This window comes from Periophthalmus magnuspinnatus, chromosome 20 (genome assembly GCF_009829125.3).
Source record: "Periophthalmus magnuspinnatus isolate fPerMag1 chromosome 20, fPerMag1.2.pri, whole genome shotgun sequence".
NCBI lineage: Eukaryota > Metazoa > Chordata > Actinopteri > Gobiiformes > Gobiidae > Periophthalmus > Periophthalmus magnuspinnatus.
The window spans coordinates 25789580-25809976 of record NC_047145.1 but is presented as its reverse complement, the minus strand read 5'-3'; the positions used below and the strand labels follow the sequence as shown (position 1 = coordinate 25809976).

General features: G+C 40.2%; 1 protein-coding gene across 1 annotated transcript in view; it reads right to left on the bottom strand.

Annotated features, from left to right (window-relative positions):
• Positions 1 to 20397, bottom strand: part of drosha (drosha ribonuclease III) — a 196410-nt gene that overhangs the window by 132867 nt on the left and 43146 nt on the right. The window contains exons 15-16 of the mRNA XM_033985642.2: positions 18137 to 18236; positions 4572 to 4679 (exon numbers count right to left, since the gene is read on the bottom strand). Coding sequence (XP_033841533.1) covers positions 4572 to 4679; positions 18137 to 18236 — 208 coding nt within the window. The remainder of the gene's footprint in view (positions 1 to 4571; positions 4680 to 18136; positions 18237 to 20397) is intronic.

The following is a 20397-nucleotide window of genomic DNA, read 5'->3' as shown; positions in this document are numbered from 1 at the left end:
TCACCATGCACCACCATGCAATCATATTCCTTTTCCTCCTCACCCTGCCCTTCCTGCTCTTTTTCTCTCTCTCCCTCTCCTTCCCTCACCCCCTTTTCTTCTCTCTCCTTCTTGTTCTTTATCTCTCTCTCTCTCTCTCTCTCTCTCTCTCTCTAAGGTCTTGTTCAGATCAGGTCAGATCCTTGGTGGCGGACGCGGGTTCTTCCCGTGTTAATTGGCTCGTGTTGTCGTCTTCTCTCTCTCCACCTTTCTAACTCTATGTCTTTCTCTGCCCCCCTCCCCCCATCGCTCTTTCTCTCCGCCCCCCCCCCCTTTCTCCCCCTCTCTGTCCCTCACTCTCCATCAGTCTCTCCCCTCTCTCTGCCCCCACCCCTTCCCCCTCTCTGCCGCTCTCTTTCTCCCCCTCCCTATCCATCTCCCTCTCTCTCTTCCTCTTTCTCTGGTCCCTGTCATGGCCGCAGGCAAATGGCATCTCTGTGTGTAGCCTTCGGCCCTGGACACATCACCCCCTTCATTTGGACACATACTCTAATTAAAACACACACTCTCTCTCTCTCTCCTCTCCATCTATTTCTCTTCTCCCCTTTCCCCCACTCTCCACCTCTTTTTCTCTCCATCTCTCTCTCTCTTGCTCTGTCCTTACTCTTCCTCAGCCCTCCGTGTCTCTCCTCTATATGTTCCTCTTTCTCCACCTATCTCCCCTCCTAAATCTCTATATCCCTTTCTCTCTTTCCTCTCCATCTCTTCCTATCCTTCCCTCACCCCCCCTCTCTCTCTCCTCTGTCTTCCCTCTGTGTACTTTCTCACCCCACCCCCATTCTCCCTCCCCATCTGCTCGTCCTCATGCCCTCTCTCCACCTCTCCGTCCCTCTCTGTCGTGAGGTGGAGTAGGGTTAATCTGAGTACATATCAGTCCTGTAATGAGTCGAATAACAAGGTTCACGAAACATGGCAACTTTTCTATGTCTCCAACGAGTGGGATTTATCATAAAAATACTGACAGACTTGTGTGTTTAAATTTGGCTTGGGCAAAAAGGTTACAAAATCTTGAAAAGCCATCGTCAGCAAAACTGAATTATTAAAACATGTCAACATTTCATCGTTCTTAGTTCTCTTTCTCAACCCAATCTCATGTCTCATCTTGTCCACCCGATCTGCGTCATTTGAGAAAAAACAAAATCTAACTTCTGGACCAAATGCGCACACACTTTCGTCACACGTTGAGCGAAGCCGCGGTCTCCATCTTCAAATTATTCACGAACCAATTAGTGTCCCCAGTGCAGCTTGAAGCAAATATAATTGGGCGGCCATTACAGCCGGAGTGCTCTTTCTTCAGTAGACCTTAGCTGTGGAGGTCTGGTGTGGAGGCTCTAACTTATGTCACTTCTCTCAGAGTGGAGGAGCTATGGGGCTGTAGGCTGAGAGACTCCAAAATCCAACCGTGCCAATTATTTCTTTGATCAAACGGACCAAATATTGAGATGGAAAAAATTCAAAGACGGGCAAAAATACAAGCCTGAACCAGACTTTTGATACGTGATGAACAAGGTAAAGTGTCATGTTTTAATATGGCATCAAAAAGAATTGATTTATAACCAACAGCAACACATCCAAGTAGGGACATGGGCATTTATTAAAGAGCTTTGATTATCTTTACTCTATGTGCAATATTAGGCATTTTTACAAGCTACAGAATAAAACGTTATAATTAAAACACAGACAAAAATAAAATGCTTGTTTGTTTTCATTTTTGGAGACTTACTGCATTGAAAAACAAAGTGGCCAGGCCTTTCACCACGGGGGTCCGGAACGACGTGGGGCTGTCCTCCCATGGACCAACCACCTGCGGGAGGAGCCATGGAAGGCTGGTGCAAGGAGATCTGGGCAGCAGTCGAAGGCGGGGACCTCGCCAACTGGAAGTAGTAAATGACTGGGATTCAAAAGTCACTGTATTGGTGAGGTGGTTTGTCCCAGCTCTTTGTGTTTAAGTATTTACTTTTGATTTTTCGTTACTTTTTCATTTTGTTTTGTAAAATGAACATTTGAATTCAAAAATAAATCATTGTATTTCCATCATAGCGAGATGTCAAAAGCTTTGCTCCAGTTATGCTCCCACTAAAATCCTCTACTATTCACTATTCAGCTCTTGCATTTGTGCATTTAGAACCAAAATATGCTGCCTATTTTTGCATTGGCAAATCCACGTCCTTGTTCTCGTCTGAGTAGTCAAAGCGTGACAGCAATGAATTCTGGGATATGGTTCAAAAATCTCATTAAATACGTGTGTGAATGCCTTAAAGTTGCACGAGTGACTGCATTCTGTTAGAGGGACAAACTCAACAGATAGAAAAATGAAAAAATGAACAAAAAAATCCCCTTGTGAATGCAGCACAGCACGGTATGGACCGGGCTACTTGAGTTACAACAAAATACAGTTTGAAATGTTACTGTCGTGACAATAAAAGCAATATGTGATCTGATTTATGACAAAACATTTCCAATGTAATTTGTTTTTCAGTGTGTCTGATTTAGATTTTTATCTGATTTAGATTTTTGTCTTAAAAATGTGAAAAACAGAACCACAATTTTAAAGTCCGCAGTGGTCCAAAGTTACTCCTCACTTACCTTATGCATTTGAAACGTCCAAATTATTTACCGCGATGAGTTTATAAGCACTTTTCACAACTTTCAGAGACCAGAGCAGAGTTTTGAAATGACAACAACACAACAACAACTAGCATGCTAATGTGCACTTCCTGATTATCATCCATAAAATCCTTTATAATTAGATGCAGCCAGTACACAGAGCTGCTTACACAGTGTATCTGTACTGGGGCAAGACAAATTTTGCTCAAATCCATGGGGAAAAAAGGTTTTAACCAACTGGTTTCACCAGTAGATGGCAGACGTGCTTCACTCATTGATTCTGCAGAAATACGAACAACAAATAAAATAAGAACAACAAACACCTGAATAAACATCTCCGTAAAGTATGGGAGAAGTGTGAATTCTGGATCCCTGGCAAACAAATACAGAGTTTAGCAATACTTTTATTGGTAAAGAGTTATTGACAAAGTTGCACTGCATTCTTTAAAGGAGGAACTTGACAAAACAGAAATAAAAATCTTGTGAGAGCAGATATGAAGCTGCATATACAACTTGTGATAGATAACAGGCCTGGTCTAATGAAGGATATGTGCTGCCTTCTGCACCGCGGGAGTCCACTTTCTCTACACGCCACTTTGACACTTGAATGAACGTTTAAAGTGACGCAACATGAAGAAAGACGAGAAGAAAAAAAAAAAAAACACCAATCGACTATGACCGGGGCTACGTACAGTCACGGCTATCAGCACTTGACAACCCGAACGGACCTGCCTAATACGTGTCAGGGATGATGTAATGCTCACGCTAATTGAAAATATCAGGGCGAGAAAAGGGGAAGTTGAAAGAAAAATGAGCACAAACATAATCAGAGCAGACAGAGAGGAGACGGGTAATTACAGAAGAGGAGGCGTCCGAGAGCAATTAACTGGAAATGGAAGTTACGGCGCAAGGATCATAATATTTGACAGGTCAGAAATGTGCAGACAGGAGCTGGAGACAAGTGTGGAAGTAACAGTGCATATATGAGTCTTATATATGTGCTTCATGTTGATTCTATCTCACATAAGGTTGTCAAAAATATTGAAAATCAGATACTGATTGATACTAGAACTAATGTCAAAACTAGATATTCATTTGAGCAGGGATCAATACGAAAAAAATCCCATTCACCCGACAGAAATGAAACTTTCCTGAATAGCTTTAAAATGATCTTGAGCTGTATATTTCACAAGTATAAGGCAGACTAGTGTACACCCATGGACCACTATGGAAAATCACATTCTATTGGCTAAAGAAAGTCTTTTTTATTATCATCATCATGGTATTGGCATTGGTATTGAGTTGAGCATTGCGTTTATTCCTTAGTATCGAAATATAGTTTGAAATTTTAGTATGGTGAAAATACTACTTTAGTCTATAAAATACGAAGTCATTTTGTGAATTTATTCAGAATGTGCAGACAGGAGCTAGAGTCCAGTGGACGTGTAAAGTAATAGTACATATATGAAGGAGTTGAATCTTATGTCAGTGTTTCCAGTTGATTGTGTTGACACTGACACAAAAGATAAAAAAATAAATAAAAAAATAAAAATAAAAATTATATATATATATATATATATATATATATATATATATATATATATATATATATATATATATATATATATATATATATATATATATATATATATATATATATATATTTTATTTTTTTTATTTTTTTTTTTTCAAATTTGTTTTTTGATACTTTGACTCACTCCCCATTCACAGCGCTATCAAAGCACAATCAGAAACTACTGCACATTGCATCAGGTTTGTGAAATTGTAGTGTATTGTTTTCTATTATGCTTGTTTTGAAATAGGCTTGTGGATTGAGCTTTGTAACAAAAAATATAGAGAGATCCTTAATGCTATACTGTGTTAGAAGTACTGGTCTGAGTATCCTTGTACATGACACTGTGTACCTGGCAAACGTCAGAGCGGATCCCGGTTTTCCAAAAGCCCTGACTGCTCAGCTCCACAGTCACCTCCCTCCTCATCGTGTTCTTCTGACGGATCTTCTGAAGGGCCTCCTGTTAAAAGAACACAGTGCATCACTGAACAGGGATTACATCATTTGTTTCATTTTTGTAGCCTTTTTGAACCAGGTTAAAGCTCTAGATCTCTATGTGATGGTGACTATTGCAATGGAATGAAAGACATAGGCCTGTCATGATAAGAATTATGATGTAAAATGACTTAAGTGCTGTATTTTCCATTTTTCATTTACACAGCTCAACAATATTTAACAATATCGTACATTTTTAATACTTTTGTGAATAATTCTGCGTTTGGTTTGGTGGACAGGCCTACTTACAACAAAGCATTACTCAAGGACTACATCACTCAACAGGAAGTATGGAGGACTCAGCTACTAAAGGCCTCCAGTCCCACTGAAAACAGTACTGTAGGCTATTATACCTTATTATACCCCCCAACCTCCCGCCCTCTGTCTCTTCTCCCCCTCTCGCCGTCTCCACCTCTCTCTTTCATGGCTGTCTGTGGGCAGGAGCTGGCACATGCAACACCCTGAAACCTCTGTGTCTCTATGCCGGTGGTACAGAGGGGCAGGAGCAGTGAGCGGGCGAGGGGGGCAGATGGGGGTGGAGAGAGGGGGGGGTGGGGCAGGCCTGGGGTGACAGTTGGAACGAGTGGCTAATTCAGGCAGGTCGTGGGTCTTTGCCCCCGGGGCAGATGTGACAGTAAACAGCAGTGCACTCAGAAAACAAGAGAGGGGGAGGCCAAGCAATGGCTTTTTGGGTGAAGAAAGTCCTTTCTTTTCATTATCAGCAAGGTATTTTTGGTTTATTATTAATTAATTAAATACATGGATTAATAAATAATATAATTAATTCAAGAGAATAATGTTAAAAATAAGTACCCTGTGTGTAGAAAATGTAAAGAAAACCACTGGTGTGGTATTTTTTTTATAGTAAAAATATGACTATAAATATGACTATGACTCTCAAAAACTATACACTGTTTTCCACAAACTCTCATGACATGTTCAAATCAAATGCTGATTTTAATGACAACAGTCTGAATGCTGTATTGTATTGTATTCTTACAAAAACACTGGATGATTATCCAATCAGAAAGCAGAATGAGCCTCACATGACTCTCTCATTTGTGTTGCCAGTTTCGAAACTGAAATCCAGTTGGTTTGAACCTAAAATGCCTCCCTCTGATCTGAATGGTTCTAAACCCCAGCACCTGCAGCCAATCATGAGTCAGTGCTAATGCAGCCTCACAGTGAGTGAATTCTGAATGTTCTTTCACATGAGGCCTGTCCATAAACTGACAATGACACACACCTGTATGTGTCTTTATCTGCACTTTAAGGCTCTGGATTGTAGTAGATTTTAAACTGTAAGAGTGCAGGTTACACACAGTTCCTGTATACAGTTTATAATCTTGCTCAAAAAAATGTATTTTTTGATTTTATAAAGATGATGCTTCTAAATAATGTTTGAAAAAGTATTGTTTGGATACGATTACTACAAAACATAGGAGTGTTGGTTTTCCGTATTGAAGCCCTCTGCCTAAAACTGAGCTGCAGGAATTTGAGTGTGGCTTTGGAAATAAGAACAACAAAGGCCTGAATAAATAATGCTCCACTTTGAACTGTGCATCAAAGTGAGCTCCCCCACTCGCCCTGCACTGCTCTGCTGTGATCCAGGTCTATGCATGTGCACTGTGTGTGTGTATATGTATGTATGCATGTGCACTGTGTGTGTGTATATGTATGTATGCATGTGCACTGTGTGTGTGTGTATATGTATGTATGCATGTGCACTGTGTGTGTGTGTATATGTATGTATGCATGTGTTTGTGTGTGTGTGTGTATGTATGTGTGTGTGTGTATGTAGGGGTGTGTATGCGTGTGTGTATGCATGTATGTATGTGTGTGTGTATGCATGTGTGTATGTGTGTGTATGTATCTACGTATGTATGTATGTATGTATGTATCTACGTATCTATGTATGTGTGTGTGTATATTAGTGGTTCTCAAATAGTGGGGCGTGCCCCCCTAGGAGTGCGCGGTGAGATGCCGGGGGGGGGCGCATATGACTCTGCGTATGACACTGTAGACAGTGCGTACGCAGTCTGCACACAGCAAAGAACAGGAGAGAGCGAACAGATCATGACACAGGGCAGTGAACGAGAGACACTTTTGCTAAAGACACACTATGGAAAACATTTTAACAGGAATGAAAAGAAAGGCGGAGATAGACGGACGTAATGAGATGTACGAAACTCACCCGAAAAATAAGACGAGGAAGTCTGATGAGTATTTAGCACTTGGCTTCACCGTGACTCTGGTGGGACACGAGGACAGACCGGTGTCTGCTATGTCTGAAAATGTTGGCAGCGGACAGTATGAAGCCAAATAAGTTAAGGCGCCACCTCATTACACCTCAGTCACGCTGATAAGACGCTGGAGTTTTTTCAGCGTAAACGTGCCAAATATTGCTAACAATCATCCCGCTTTGTGAATGTCACTTCAGTAAACCAACAAGCACTGTCAGTATCATATAAGGTGGCGTACCAAATTGCTAAATTGCTTGTTTTAATTGGATATTTATTTAATTTTAATGTATTATTTTGATATTTATTTTTAATTTAAAGTTATTCATTTGATGTTTATTAAATTTATTTTTTAAAATTTGATATTTAATAAAATTTCATGATATTTTATTTTATTTTTTGAGTATCAAATGGTTAAATCAGTTGTTTCAAAATTTTAAAAATAGATAATGTAATTATTTAAAAATAATTGGGGGGGAAATGTTTTCTTCTTCATAGGGGGGGCATGATAGAAAATAATTGAGAAGCACTGGTGTATATGCATGTATGTATGTGTGTATGTATGTTTGTGTATAGTGTGTGAATGTGTGTATGGTGTATGCATGTACGCATCTATGTATGTGTATGCATCTACGTGTGTATGTATGTATATATGTATCTGTATGGTGTATGTATGTATGTGTGCATATGTGTGTGTGTATGTATGAGTGTATGCATCTATGTATGTGTATGTGTATTAGAGATGCGTGGGTCGGGCTTTTTCCATCCCACGGGTCCCACATTTCTGATTATGTGTAGTCCGCCCCCAGCCCGCCCCACACAGCAGAATCTATTTATACAACCCACCCCAACCTGCACCCCCAATCATTAAATACACTGCAAAAATATGTCAATAAATGCAACTTTATTTTAGCAAAAATGTGCTTGAAAACAGACATAATGGGAGTGAATCCGTCAATATGGTGAACCAGCTGCAGTTTTCTTTCAAAACAAAATAACACCTCATCTTCTGTCTACAAATCACTTCTTTTTGGCTCCGTTTACTGTGGCAAATGGTTGTAACTGGCTAATGTGGCTTGTGTGGGTGGCGTGCAATGCCCCTCAAAGGGGGCGCATCAGGCTATAGGTTAATTGCAACAGTTACTTTAGTATCAAACATAATCAAACAAAGGCCAATGCAGATGAATATTTGTTTGTTAGCTTGCTGTATTAAAATATTTATTTATAGGAAAGGTTCATTTTTGTTCTGTGAATGGGACTTTTTGTATCAATACCTGCTAATCGACTAGTTTGAGTACTGATTCGTACCTGATTTTCAATACTTTTGACAACCCTACTTATGTGCATCTAGCCCAACAAAAAACATGATACCTACATTCCAAAATAGTCAGCATTTCTGACAACTTTAGAAATCGTAATGTGATTTTTTGAAAACATAACTAAAATGGTGTTAACTCTCTCCCAGTGAAATTCTGAATATGGTTCGAGCAGCTGCCAATGTCTTAACTCAAAGATGAAATCATGTGTGGGCGTTCTGAACTCTTACACTTAACAATCTGCTCCATTTGGGATAATGTGAAGCCAAAGAAATGACAAGAGGAAATCTAAACTGTCTGATCAAATACATGAAATTCAATGAGATCTGTTCTCATTGGAATAAAACCTTTTGATGATTCAGTCTTTTTCACACCACCCACAAAGACAAGTACAGATTTAGACTCTCCACAAACAGCAGGGACATGTGCAACAAACATACAACTACAGGAGGAAATAACACATGCCTTTGAGTAACAATGCCTTCATAAAATAAGCATTATAAGATTACAACATCATTAGTGACCACATCAATCTCATACTTAAAAAAGTCCTAACCTAAAAATCTGCACTGGCATGAAGTAAAGTGGCAGTGGTGACCAGGGCCCTCACCATGACACTGGAACATGTGAGTGCTTTCCAAACGTGTTTAGTTCATAAATTTTAAAACAAAAAAACTCCAAAAAAACCAGGAACACTGATTTGACATCAGAATAATATTAGGGCCAAGCCCCTAAAGGGCGTAGAGTCTATGGCTTTCACAGTGATGCATGTGTGAAGAGGAGTGCATGCATATATGAGACAGGGTGTGTTAGTGCTCCCTACGGAGTAGAACTTATTTTCACATGAGGAGAAAAAAAGTAGTTTTTCAAAATGTTCTGAAATTTTGCACAAAATTTAGTTTTGAAATCCCACCTATATTTCTAGTTATTCCTTAGTGTGGCGGAATAGTGCCTGTGCTAAGTATTTATCATAGTTTTACATCAGTTAAGTGGCAGTTTGTGAAGAAAGCTAGATTAATACAGGAGATAGCGGTTTTAAACCCTGTCATCAAGTGCCATCAATTCCATTCTAAATGTAGAGACAGTTTAGGCATAAGAAGGCATGTTTCTGACACTGTAAACACTGATTTAGCAAAACAAATCTTTGTCATTTATTTTTATTTGTCAAATCATAACTATTGTGTATTAGACTCTGTGCAGTTAGCTGTGTCTCAAACACTTACGCTAACTTTTATTAAAAGTATAAAATATAAAATAAACAACCTACTGAAATTCAAATGAATTCACATAAAGACTACCCAGTTATTTCACATGTAGAATACTTCAGTTTGTGGTATTGTTTTAATATTTATTATACCTGAATTATGGTTGCTAGGTAACATACGCATGTCATATCAGATGCCCGTGTCCAACCTTAAAGTAAAATTATAACCTTCACCAGAATTACAAAACTAGAAAAGACTTGCCAAGATTTTCCATACAATCTAAAATGTAATGACGTCATATGCACTGTAACTCACCCCGAGTTTATCATTCCTAAAGCTGCTGACATACAAGCACTGGTTCTCAAACCTCTCACACCAAGAAGCACCTGAGGAAATGATGTGGCTTTCTGACTTCAGAACAGGGTCCAATCTAAAAGTTATCTAAACCAGGTCCAATCCAAAGAAAAATAGGACACAATCCCTATTCTGAAAGAGGAGTAACACAAAAGAGGACAACATTTTGGATTAAACCACATTCATAACAGTAGGAAGGTTTTCATTTTAACACTTGTTTGGCCAACAATTGTGCACAATCAATATTATTTATTTTATGTATTTATTCATTCTCATAATAGCTGTAACACAAAAAATACAAGCCAGTTTAACCCACATTCAATATACTGTAGCTTTTTTACAACCTGGACTGAAACATAAGTAATAACATTCATTTCATTAATGCTAAACCTTAAAGGGCACTGTACTTGATTTTCACATGTATTTGAGCAAAATGTGTCTCACCACAGTACAGATATATTGTATATATGTATATATGTCAAAATAAGTCCAAGGTGTACTGTCTGCATCTAATTAGAAAGTGTTTTATTGCCTGGCGATCAGGAAGTGCATGGCTAGCATGCTAGTTATTGATGGCAAAACTCCACTCTGGCCTGTGAAAGTTGTGCAAAGAGCTTATAAACTCATCACTGTGAATAATGGATGCTCTGAATACATAAGGTGAGTGAGGAATAACTGCAAACCGTTTAAAATCAACTGGTTGTGTTTTTCATGTTTTTAAAGGAAATATAAATCAGATACAGCGCCTTTGGTATTCCTTAACAGTTTTACCCTATTCGACCTTAATATTCCACACTATGAAGACCTTGTAGAAGTATGATCTCTTCTGCTCAGTACTGTATTTTTTTAATCCAGAATTATAATGACTGAAAGCCTCCTATCTTTCACAGTGTGTTCTCTTATCATGTGTGGATTTGAGGATTTGGTCTGATTCTCTCTGGGTTCACTCCAATGTCTTTGTAAAATATATCTCCCTTTCACTGCATAAATCTCACACTGGCCTTGAGCTCAGACACACACGAGCAGTCATAAGTGAGCGAGGTATTGTAGTCGAGGATTAGATCACTTTTAAGGAACATAAGGGAGAAGGTAGCAAGGTGAATATGAGCAACTTCATTAATATAAAGGACGAGGAAAATGAAAGTGGTGGCCGCAATCATCAAATCACAAGAAACAAAATACATCACCTCCCTGTATTATACTTTTACCTAGTTTTGTATACTTTAGAATACTTTTCAGGCCCCATACTTTTACTCCTACATGAGTAATATATTTGACTCATATTCAAATAGGCACAATTAGCAAATCGCAAAGGACTAACCACATTTCCAGTGTTTTTCTGCATAAAAAACTACTCACTCTGTAGTTTAAATCTGTACAAACCTTCTGAAATGTGACTCCTGCGTCAGTTTGTATTTAGTTTTAGTTAGATTTCAGTCTTTCGTCAATTCTCCTGAGCAAGTTTAAAATGTGAACTTTGAACAGAATCCTTTTTTTAACGCTTCTGTGTTCTGAGCACAGTCACGAAACCTCAACACTATAGGGCAATTTGACTTAAAAATCCCTCAATCAGTGACAGTAAATCAAAGTTACAAGCTTGAGCTGGTATAAATATTCTTCTATACTATGATGCTACTGCAATATTAAGTGCGGATTTCTACATTAGGTGTCAGACACACCCCTCCAGGCAGAGTGTGGAGTCGATCCTATGTCGATTTGTCTCAAGTCATGTCAGTGTAGTGGGCTTCTTTTGGGGCGCTTGTGTTATAGTGTCGCTCGCCGGCTTGACGCACTGTGACAGCTGTCTACTCTTGGAAGCAAGGATGACAAAACTAGAGAACTGCATCTTCTTACTGACTCAAACCCAGAGCTAGTCTCATGAGCAGCTCTTTGACTTGGTAATAGTGGGAAAATTTAAGTCCATGTCCCACTCCATAATGAATGATTTCAATGCGACCATAGCTGTTCCTGGTGTAATTTCCGCTTCTGCTGGCGCGGGATGCAATCAGCCAACCTTTGCCCACGTTCGACACGGGCAGAGGTTGGCCGTCATGGTGCAGCTAAACCAGAGGGTACAACTTCCTCCACTCCTGTGCAAAAGTGGTCCCTAATTACAAACAGTAAACAAAGGGGAAAGCGCGCACATCATCATACAAGTCCTAATCAAAGGCACCCATTGGAGTTGTCAAACAGATTTAATATTCTTGACCTGAATGAGTTTCCATGTCTATGAAGTCACGAGGAGTTACCATTCCAAGTCATATCCTCGCAGGACATCACAGCACAGCACCCACTGCATTACAACAACAAGAGTAATTCCCATGTCCATAAAGATACAGTTGTCCCTCACTATAACACGGTTTACTTTTCGTGGTCTAGCTGTTTTGCTGATTTTTTTAGTAAAATTTTTCATGCTTTTTTACAGTGAATGAACATGTATTGTGTTGTGCGTCCTGATCGGTTAATGGTCTGTAGACCACTGTCCATAAGTCTCCTCTGTGCCGTGTCTCCTGTACAGTACAGAATGTGTCCAGCCAAATTTACATAAATGGTCGATCAGTGTGACTCTGAAGGGCTGTATGTTTGCAAGTCGATGAAACGTTCTGCACCGACAAAGGCATCTAGGAAGGTTTGAACTTTGGGCGTGTTTAAACAAAAGAGAAATGTGAGAAAATGTTGTGGTGAGGGGTTTTATAGCTGAAAACATATAGAATTGTAAAAAATAAAGCTGACTACTTTGCAGATTTCGCCTATTGCAGGTTAACATAACCCCCGCAATAAACACAGTACTACAAAACATAGAAAAGGAGGGAAAAAAGACCCCTTGCAACAAATGATAAATCATCAATCAGCTCGGTTGCTAAGGGAACGGCCTCCTTCCCTAAATAAGACCTGTCCCCAGCTCCTCATTGGTTCGTCTACAGTACTCCAAGCAGCCATCCCACGGGCTGAAACCGGGTGCCACCCTGAAGCTCAGGTATTACACACAGACACACTGTCCAACCATGCGGACATATTCACTATGATAAACTACAAATATAAACTACAAAAGTCTGAAATGTTGGAAAGTGACTCCAAACCGTTTATAGACACAGTGCTAAAGTCAGGAAAATAATGCAGAATTCCATCTGCCAGTTTCATGGACATGAAGTTTAGTCAGATCCACCAGCTTCATCTCTGGCTGAAGGGTTATTGAAATGCTCTAAATGTTAGTTGCAAATCAAGTTGCAATTTAGTAAAATAAATGCTCCATTTTAAAGTTGTATCAAAAGTTTCAGAAAAGGGCATAGTACTGTCACTGTAACCACAAGTTTTAAATGACATTTTCATAGCCCTTGGTGACAAACAAGATTGTGTAGCTCTGTTTATTGATTTAACTAAAGCTTTTGATTCAGTGGATCATAAAATCCTCTTGAGGCGCCTGAAGCAGATTGGATTTGACAATGCTCCATGAAATTCCAAAATGATCTTTCAAACAGAACCCAGGCAGTAGTAGCCCTCTTTTCTTTAAGCAAAGGAGAGTCCCAAGGCTCAATTTTGGGCCCATTACTTTTTACAATACTTACAAATTTGATTGGTTGCAATTTAAGGAAAGCCTTATACATTTATAGGCAGATGATGCTGTTTTGTGTGCAAGTCCTCCCTCTGCTGATCAGGTGATTTTAAAACTGCAGCAAGATGTTAATGAAATCCAAAATTTCCTCAAAAACCTGTAAAGTATCTCTGAATGCAAGAAAAACTAAGTATATGATTTTTTTTTTAATGCAAGAAATGTGTAAGCTACAAATCTGTATAGACTAAATGGTCCACTGATTGAAAGACTCACCACCTATAAATATCTTGGGTTTTGACTTGACGAAAATGTATCCTCTAAATTGTTGAAGCAGCCTTTTTTATGTACTGGATTATGGAGATATAATCTACATGCAGACTTCAGCCTCTGCTTTGAAAACTTCAGATACTCTCTTTCCCTCAGTCCCTCGTTTCATAACAGGAGATGAATTTAAAATCCATCATTGTTCACTCTATGGAAAAGTAAGTTGGCCATCGCCATAAGTCAGAAGAGAACAACACTGTATAAATGTATTTATAATGACAACAATAGACTCAATATCTCACTTGTTTGTTGAACTTTGATACAGGAACTTTTTAAAACAAGATCTCATGATAGTCTACGTCTAAAAAATGGCTGCACTAGAACTGAAATGTGAAAAAAAAAAAATTGCTGGTCTGATTATAAAAGTTAATCACCAGATTATTAAAATGGATTTGTGGCACCAATGTATCCAGTTTTGCATGTCCTTGAAATGTATTCCATTTTTGGGAAGCAAAATTGATAATGACACCTGCACTAAACTAATAAATGTTTTAAATGGACCTATGTTGTTTAGTTTGTTTGTATTGTTCTGCATTTTAACAGGGCACTCATGAAAAGAGAGTCTGATAAAGAAAAATTAAATTAAAACCTAAATTGCAGTCACAGTGATTGTCAGTTGGATTGATTCCCAAATTGTCAGTCTTACTGTGGAACATTCTAGGCAAAGAAAAAAAAAAAAAAAAAATGATGGCAGCAATGATTAATCAACTAATCAACTCCCTAGACAACCCAAAAAAATGTTGGGTTGTCTAGGCCACAATGAAATTTTTTAGAACAGCATACAAGAAAAGCAAGAATGCAAAAATGTTCAATTTAGAATATTTTTAAGAGTTTAGAATGTTCAGAATATTTATTTAAACTTTTTTTTTTATTTATTTTTTTGCTCTTGACATGAGACACATTGTTTCAAGAGGCACAATTGTTGTTTGCCATTTTATTTTTACATTCAGGACAAATGCTGCAGTTTTCAGACACTTAATAAATAGTTTTTGCAAATCCATTATTCAAATGTTTTATCAAAATTATTAAAACCACGCATGAGGACATTCGTTTTACATCACTTTTCTCAGAGAAATTAATAAAGCATGTCATACAAGACCTTGGGTCCTAGGAGGTTAATACAGCGTTTTGAAAATTGAAATTTACAACAGACATAATCATTTGATTATTTTACCAACTGAAAAAAATAATCACTGACTCGTGGACTACTAAAATGAACATTAGTTAAAGTCCTACTATCAATGAAGACTTGTGGGTAGGGGACCCACCAACAGAAAAGTTACACAGTGCCCCTTTAAAGTGCGTCTCACTCGCGGTGCTTTCTGTATCGACTCCCTCAGTCCCCCACACACTCGGCCTCTGCGTGTTTGAGTTCACTAATTGCTGTGGAGGGAGTTGACAGTGGGATTGTCAGCCGCTGTTAGCTTTAGCGCTTTCCACTTCGCTACCTGGGAAACAAGCTAATTGAGCGGCCAGTGCGTCTTCATTATGGGCTGACAGGGACTTAAAGAACAGGAGTACCAGGACTGCAGACCAAAGCCTCTGGGACTATAAGAGAGGTGTTAGGTATAGAGCAGGTACAATAGAGTTATATACAAGAGCAGAAACAGGCCTCACTGCACCTGGACACCGTGAGGAAAAAAAAAGAAAACAAAGTTGACTGAAATACAAAATTAAATCCAGAAAATTATTCTACATAAATTATTGATTGATTCAACAGAAATCCACCATGGTTTTCAGTCCCCTGGTAAATGGTCACATGGTAAATGGTCACATTTTTCTATAGCGCTTTTCCACCCTGCAATATTTTGTCCTTTCTGTTTCCCTCATAAGCAGCCATACTTGTTTTAATACAACAGATCATGGAGGTCCCTGATTGGCTAATCCACCTGTCAATCATGCTCATCTGGTGAAAACATTCCAAGTTAAGGTAATGAACCACCTCCAGAAAAGTTACATAGTGCACCTTTAATAAAGTCCATCAGGTAAAAAATGCAAACTAAGCCACTGAAGACTAATATTTTGAGTAATTTTAAGGATAAAGTTTATTTTATTTTTTTCCTCAATGTATTCACAGAGTCCCAGCGGCGTGGTGGCCATTAAAGCTCTAAAGCTGATCCTTTTCCATGCGCGGTCCCCAGCGCAGCTCTGACCTTCACCAAAGGGGGAGCTCACGACATTTTGTTTAAAGGAGGCCATACTGTCATGTGGGCATTAATCACAGAGATGGATGGACCAGAGGGAAAAATGCATGTAAAAACCGTCCAACTACACTACATGTTAGCAAAGATATTATAAAGATGTTATAACTAAACAATGTGCCAAGTAAAAGCTTAAGGGCAGTAAACTTAAACATCAGGGACTAAATGGGGTCTTAGACTAAACTAGATTTAAAACAGGACTGAACGTGGACCGAAAATGTACTGAGCCAGGACTGAACCAAGACTGAACCAAGACTGAACCAAGACTGAACTAAGACTGAACCAAGGCTGAGCCAAGGCTGAGCCAAGGCTGAACCGAGACTGAACCGAGACTGAACCGAGACTGAACCAAGACTGAACCAAGACTGAACCAGGACCGAACCAGGACCGAACCAGGACCGAACCAGGACCGAACCAGGACCGAACCAGGACTGAACCAAGACTGAGCCAGGACTGAACCAGGACTGAACCAGGACTGAACCAGGACTGAACCAGGACTGAACCAAGACTAAACACAGACTAAACAAAGACTGAACCAAGACTGAGCCAGGACTGAGCCAAGACTAAACCAAGACTGAACCAAGACTGAACCAAGACTGAACCAAGACTGAACCAGGACTGAACCAAGACTGAACCAAGACTGAACCAGGACTGAACCAGGACTGAACCAGGACTGAACCAGGACCGAACCAGGACCGAACCAAGACCGAACCAGGACCGAACCAGGACCGAACCAGGACCGAACCAGGACTGAACCAGGACTGAACCAAGACTAAACACAGACTGAACCAAGACTGAACCAAGACTGAGCCAAGACTGAACCAAGACTGAACCAAGACTGAACCAAGACTGAACCAAAACTGAGCCAGGACTGAGCCAGGACTGAACCAAGACTGAGCCAGGACTGAACCAAGACTGAGCCAGGGCTGAGCCAGGACTGAGCCAGGACTGAGCCAGGACTGAGCCAGGACTGAGCCAGGACTGAGCCAGGACTGAGCCAAGACTGAGCCAAGACTGAGCCAAGACGGAGCCAAGACGGAGCCAAGACGGAGCCAAGACGGAGCCAAGACGGAGCCAAGACGGAGCCAAGACGGAGCCAAGACGGAGCCAAGACGGAGCCAGGACGGAACCAGGACGGAACCAGGACTGAACCAGGACTGAACCAGGACTGAACCAGGACTGAACCAGGACTGAACCAGGACTGAACCAAGACTAAACACAGACTAAACAAAGACTGAACCAAGACTGAGCAAGGACTGAGCCAGGACTAAACAAGACTGAACTAAGACTGAACCAAGACTGAACCAAGACTGAACCAAGACTGAACCAGGACTGAGCCAGGACTGAGCCAGGACTGAACAAAAACTGAGCCAGGACTGAACCAAGACTGAGCCAGGGCTGAGCCAGGACTGAGCCAGGACTGAGCCAGGACTGAGCCAGGACTGAGCCAGGACTGAGCCAGGACTGAGCCAGGACTGAGCCAGGACTGAGCCAGGACTGAGCCAGGACTGAACCAGGACTGAGCCAGGACTGAACCAGGACTGAACCAGGACTGAACCAGGACTGAACCAAGACTGAGCCAGGACTAAACCAAGACTGAACCAAGACTGAACCAAGACTGAACCAAGACTGAGCCAAGACTGAGCCAGGACTGAGCCAGGACTGAGCCAGGACTGAGCCAGGACTGAGCCAGGACTGAACAAAAACTGAGCCAGGACTGCGCCAGGACTGAGCCAGGACTGAACCAAGACTGAATCAGGACTGAGCCAGGACCGAGCCAGGACCGAGCCAGGACCGAGCCAGGACCGAGCCAGGACCGAGCCAGGACCGAGCCAAGACCGAGCCAGGACCGAGCCAGGACCGAGCCAAGACCGAGCCAAGACCGAGCCAAGACTAAACCTGGACTAAGCTTGGACTAAACCTGGACTAAACCTGGACTAAATCAGGAGTGAAATAGGACTGAAGCAGTACTAACTCCTAAGCCATAAACCAAGTCTGAACCACAACAGAAAGACTGAACAAGTACTAAACCAGGGTTAAAGTGAAACTAAGCAAACACCAAACTAAGACTGAACTAGGACTAAACAAGGACTGATCCAGGACTGAACCAGGACAACCAAAAGCCAAAAACAACCACAAAGGACCCCAGAGTAATACCAGTAGAAATACATTTAACATACTTCAAAAATTATCAACATATCTAATTTACAAATCCAAATCAGTTCTTACCTCTCTCTGGGTGAGCTTCTGTTTGTCCATCTGTTTGACCTTGGGACTGTTAGCCAGTAGGTGGCGCAGTTTGACATAGCTCTTCCACAGCTTCTGATATCTGGCAAAGAATAAGAGTGTTAGCATAATTTACACAAATATGAAAAAGAGGCCGTGAAAAATTGGAATGTGTATTAAATGGAAGCTTTATAGTTGCAATTTGGCCATAAGCCACAGCCGATCTTCAACACAAGGTTGAAAGAATTTGCACCTCAAAAATGTGACTTAACCACGCCAATATATCATTAAAAGTCTTTAAAAGGTGAAAAACAGATGTAGCTCATTTTAAATGGTTTGAAGTGGTCCAAAGTTCTTCCTCACTGGCCTTATGCATTCAGAGCATCCTAATTATTCACCAAGATGAGTTTATAAGTGCTTTTCACAACTTTCAGAGGTCAGAGCAGAGTAACGCTAACAAAAACTAGAATGCTAATGAGCACTTCCTAATTACAATGAAACACTTGATAATTAGATGCAGCGGACTTATTTTGACCTCAAGAGCTGCTTATATGCTATACAGTTGTCCCTCACTATATCACAGTTCACCCTTGCTGTTTTTTGGAGATTTTTTTTGTGCAATTTTGCATGTATTTATTTTTAATTTTTTTTACATCTTATGAACGCGCATTGTATTCTGCATCCTGATTGGTTAAGGGACTGTAGACCATTGTAAATCAGTCTCCTCCGTACCGTGTCTCCTGTACAGTACAGAATCCATTCAGCCAAATTTACATAAATGTTCGATCGACACTACACTGGAGCGGTGCAGGACGAAGAGGCATAGTCCAAGGAACTGTGAAATATGTGAGTGACTATTAATTAATTAAAAAATACAGAAATGTGAGAAAATATTAATGCCTGTCTGAGAAAAGTGTATAACGTGTGTGGTGAGGGGTTTTATAGCCTTAAAACATATATAATAATTGTAAAAAAATAAAGCTGACTACTTCGCAGATTTTGCCTATTCTGGGTTATTTTAAGAACGTGACTCCCGCGATAAACCAGGGACCACTGTATCTGTACTGGGATACATTTTGCTCAAATACATGGAAACAAAACTGGGTGAATAGGAAATATCTGCCATTTCAACTGAAGAAAGATCAGCGCATCAAAATTCCTAAAAAGCACACCTGGATGGAGTTAAAATTGTACATTCCTTGTTTAAGCCAGTCAATTGAACATTTTACAAGGACTGCAACAATTCAAAGGAAAAATAAAGACTAGACTAGATCGGACTCTAAAATACATATCAAAATACTTTTATCACTGCAGTATACACATTTGAACTAAGAGATCTAACATTGAAATGGACCACTTTATAAAACCATTTTCAAATCAGGTCTGGAGTGGATTTATCCGCACACAAATCCCATTGTCTCTGATTAGCATTTCAAAAGCAGAGCACAGAGTCAAGGTTAAGGTGACATGTAGCCGCTACGCTATCCACCGCCGCACTGCCTCCCCCCTTGTCTGTGCGATTTCACCCCCAGCCTCGAGTGCTGGTCTGAGGGCAGAGAGTCACCGTTCTGCTCCCATTCAGCGCAGTAACACTCACTTAGACACCCTTATTCTGTTATGATTGGACGAGATGGAGGAGAGAGGAGGCAGAAGGCTTAGAAATAGTAGAAAAAAAAGTTGGAAATTAACAGAAGACATCTTAGACAGAAAGCTACATGTTTTACACAGATACTACAAAGATTTTTAAATCACAAATCTAATTCAAAAAGGGCTAAAACAAAACTGAACATGGACAAAACGTGGAATAAATTAGGACTAAACAAGGTTAAACCAGGCCTGATTCAGGACTGAACCAGGACTGAACCAGGACTGAACCGGGACTAAACTAGGACTGAACCGGGACTAAATCAGGACTAAGCTAGGACTGAACCAGTACTAAACCAAGGCTAAACAAGGACTCAACAAGGACTGAACAAGGACTGAACGATTTCCATGGAATTATGCAGGTGACATGTCAATTGGAAAAAGTTACATGCTTTTACTTAAACTTTCTAAAGACGTGACGAGTTACTTCAGCCTTTTCTGAACACAATCTGCAAATGTCAATGCAGCGACGCAATGAAGTCCCCAACACCAGGAATTACATCATTAGGAAACGGATTGAGTTTGTGCTTCCACTAATGTGCCTTATCCCCACAGCGTTCCGTTTGATCCCGTCACACTTCGGACGAGAAGAAAAGGACAAATTTATGGACGTGTAGGGA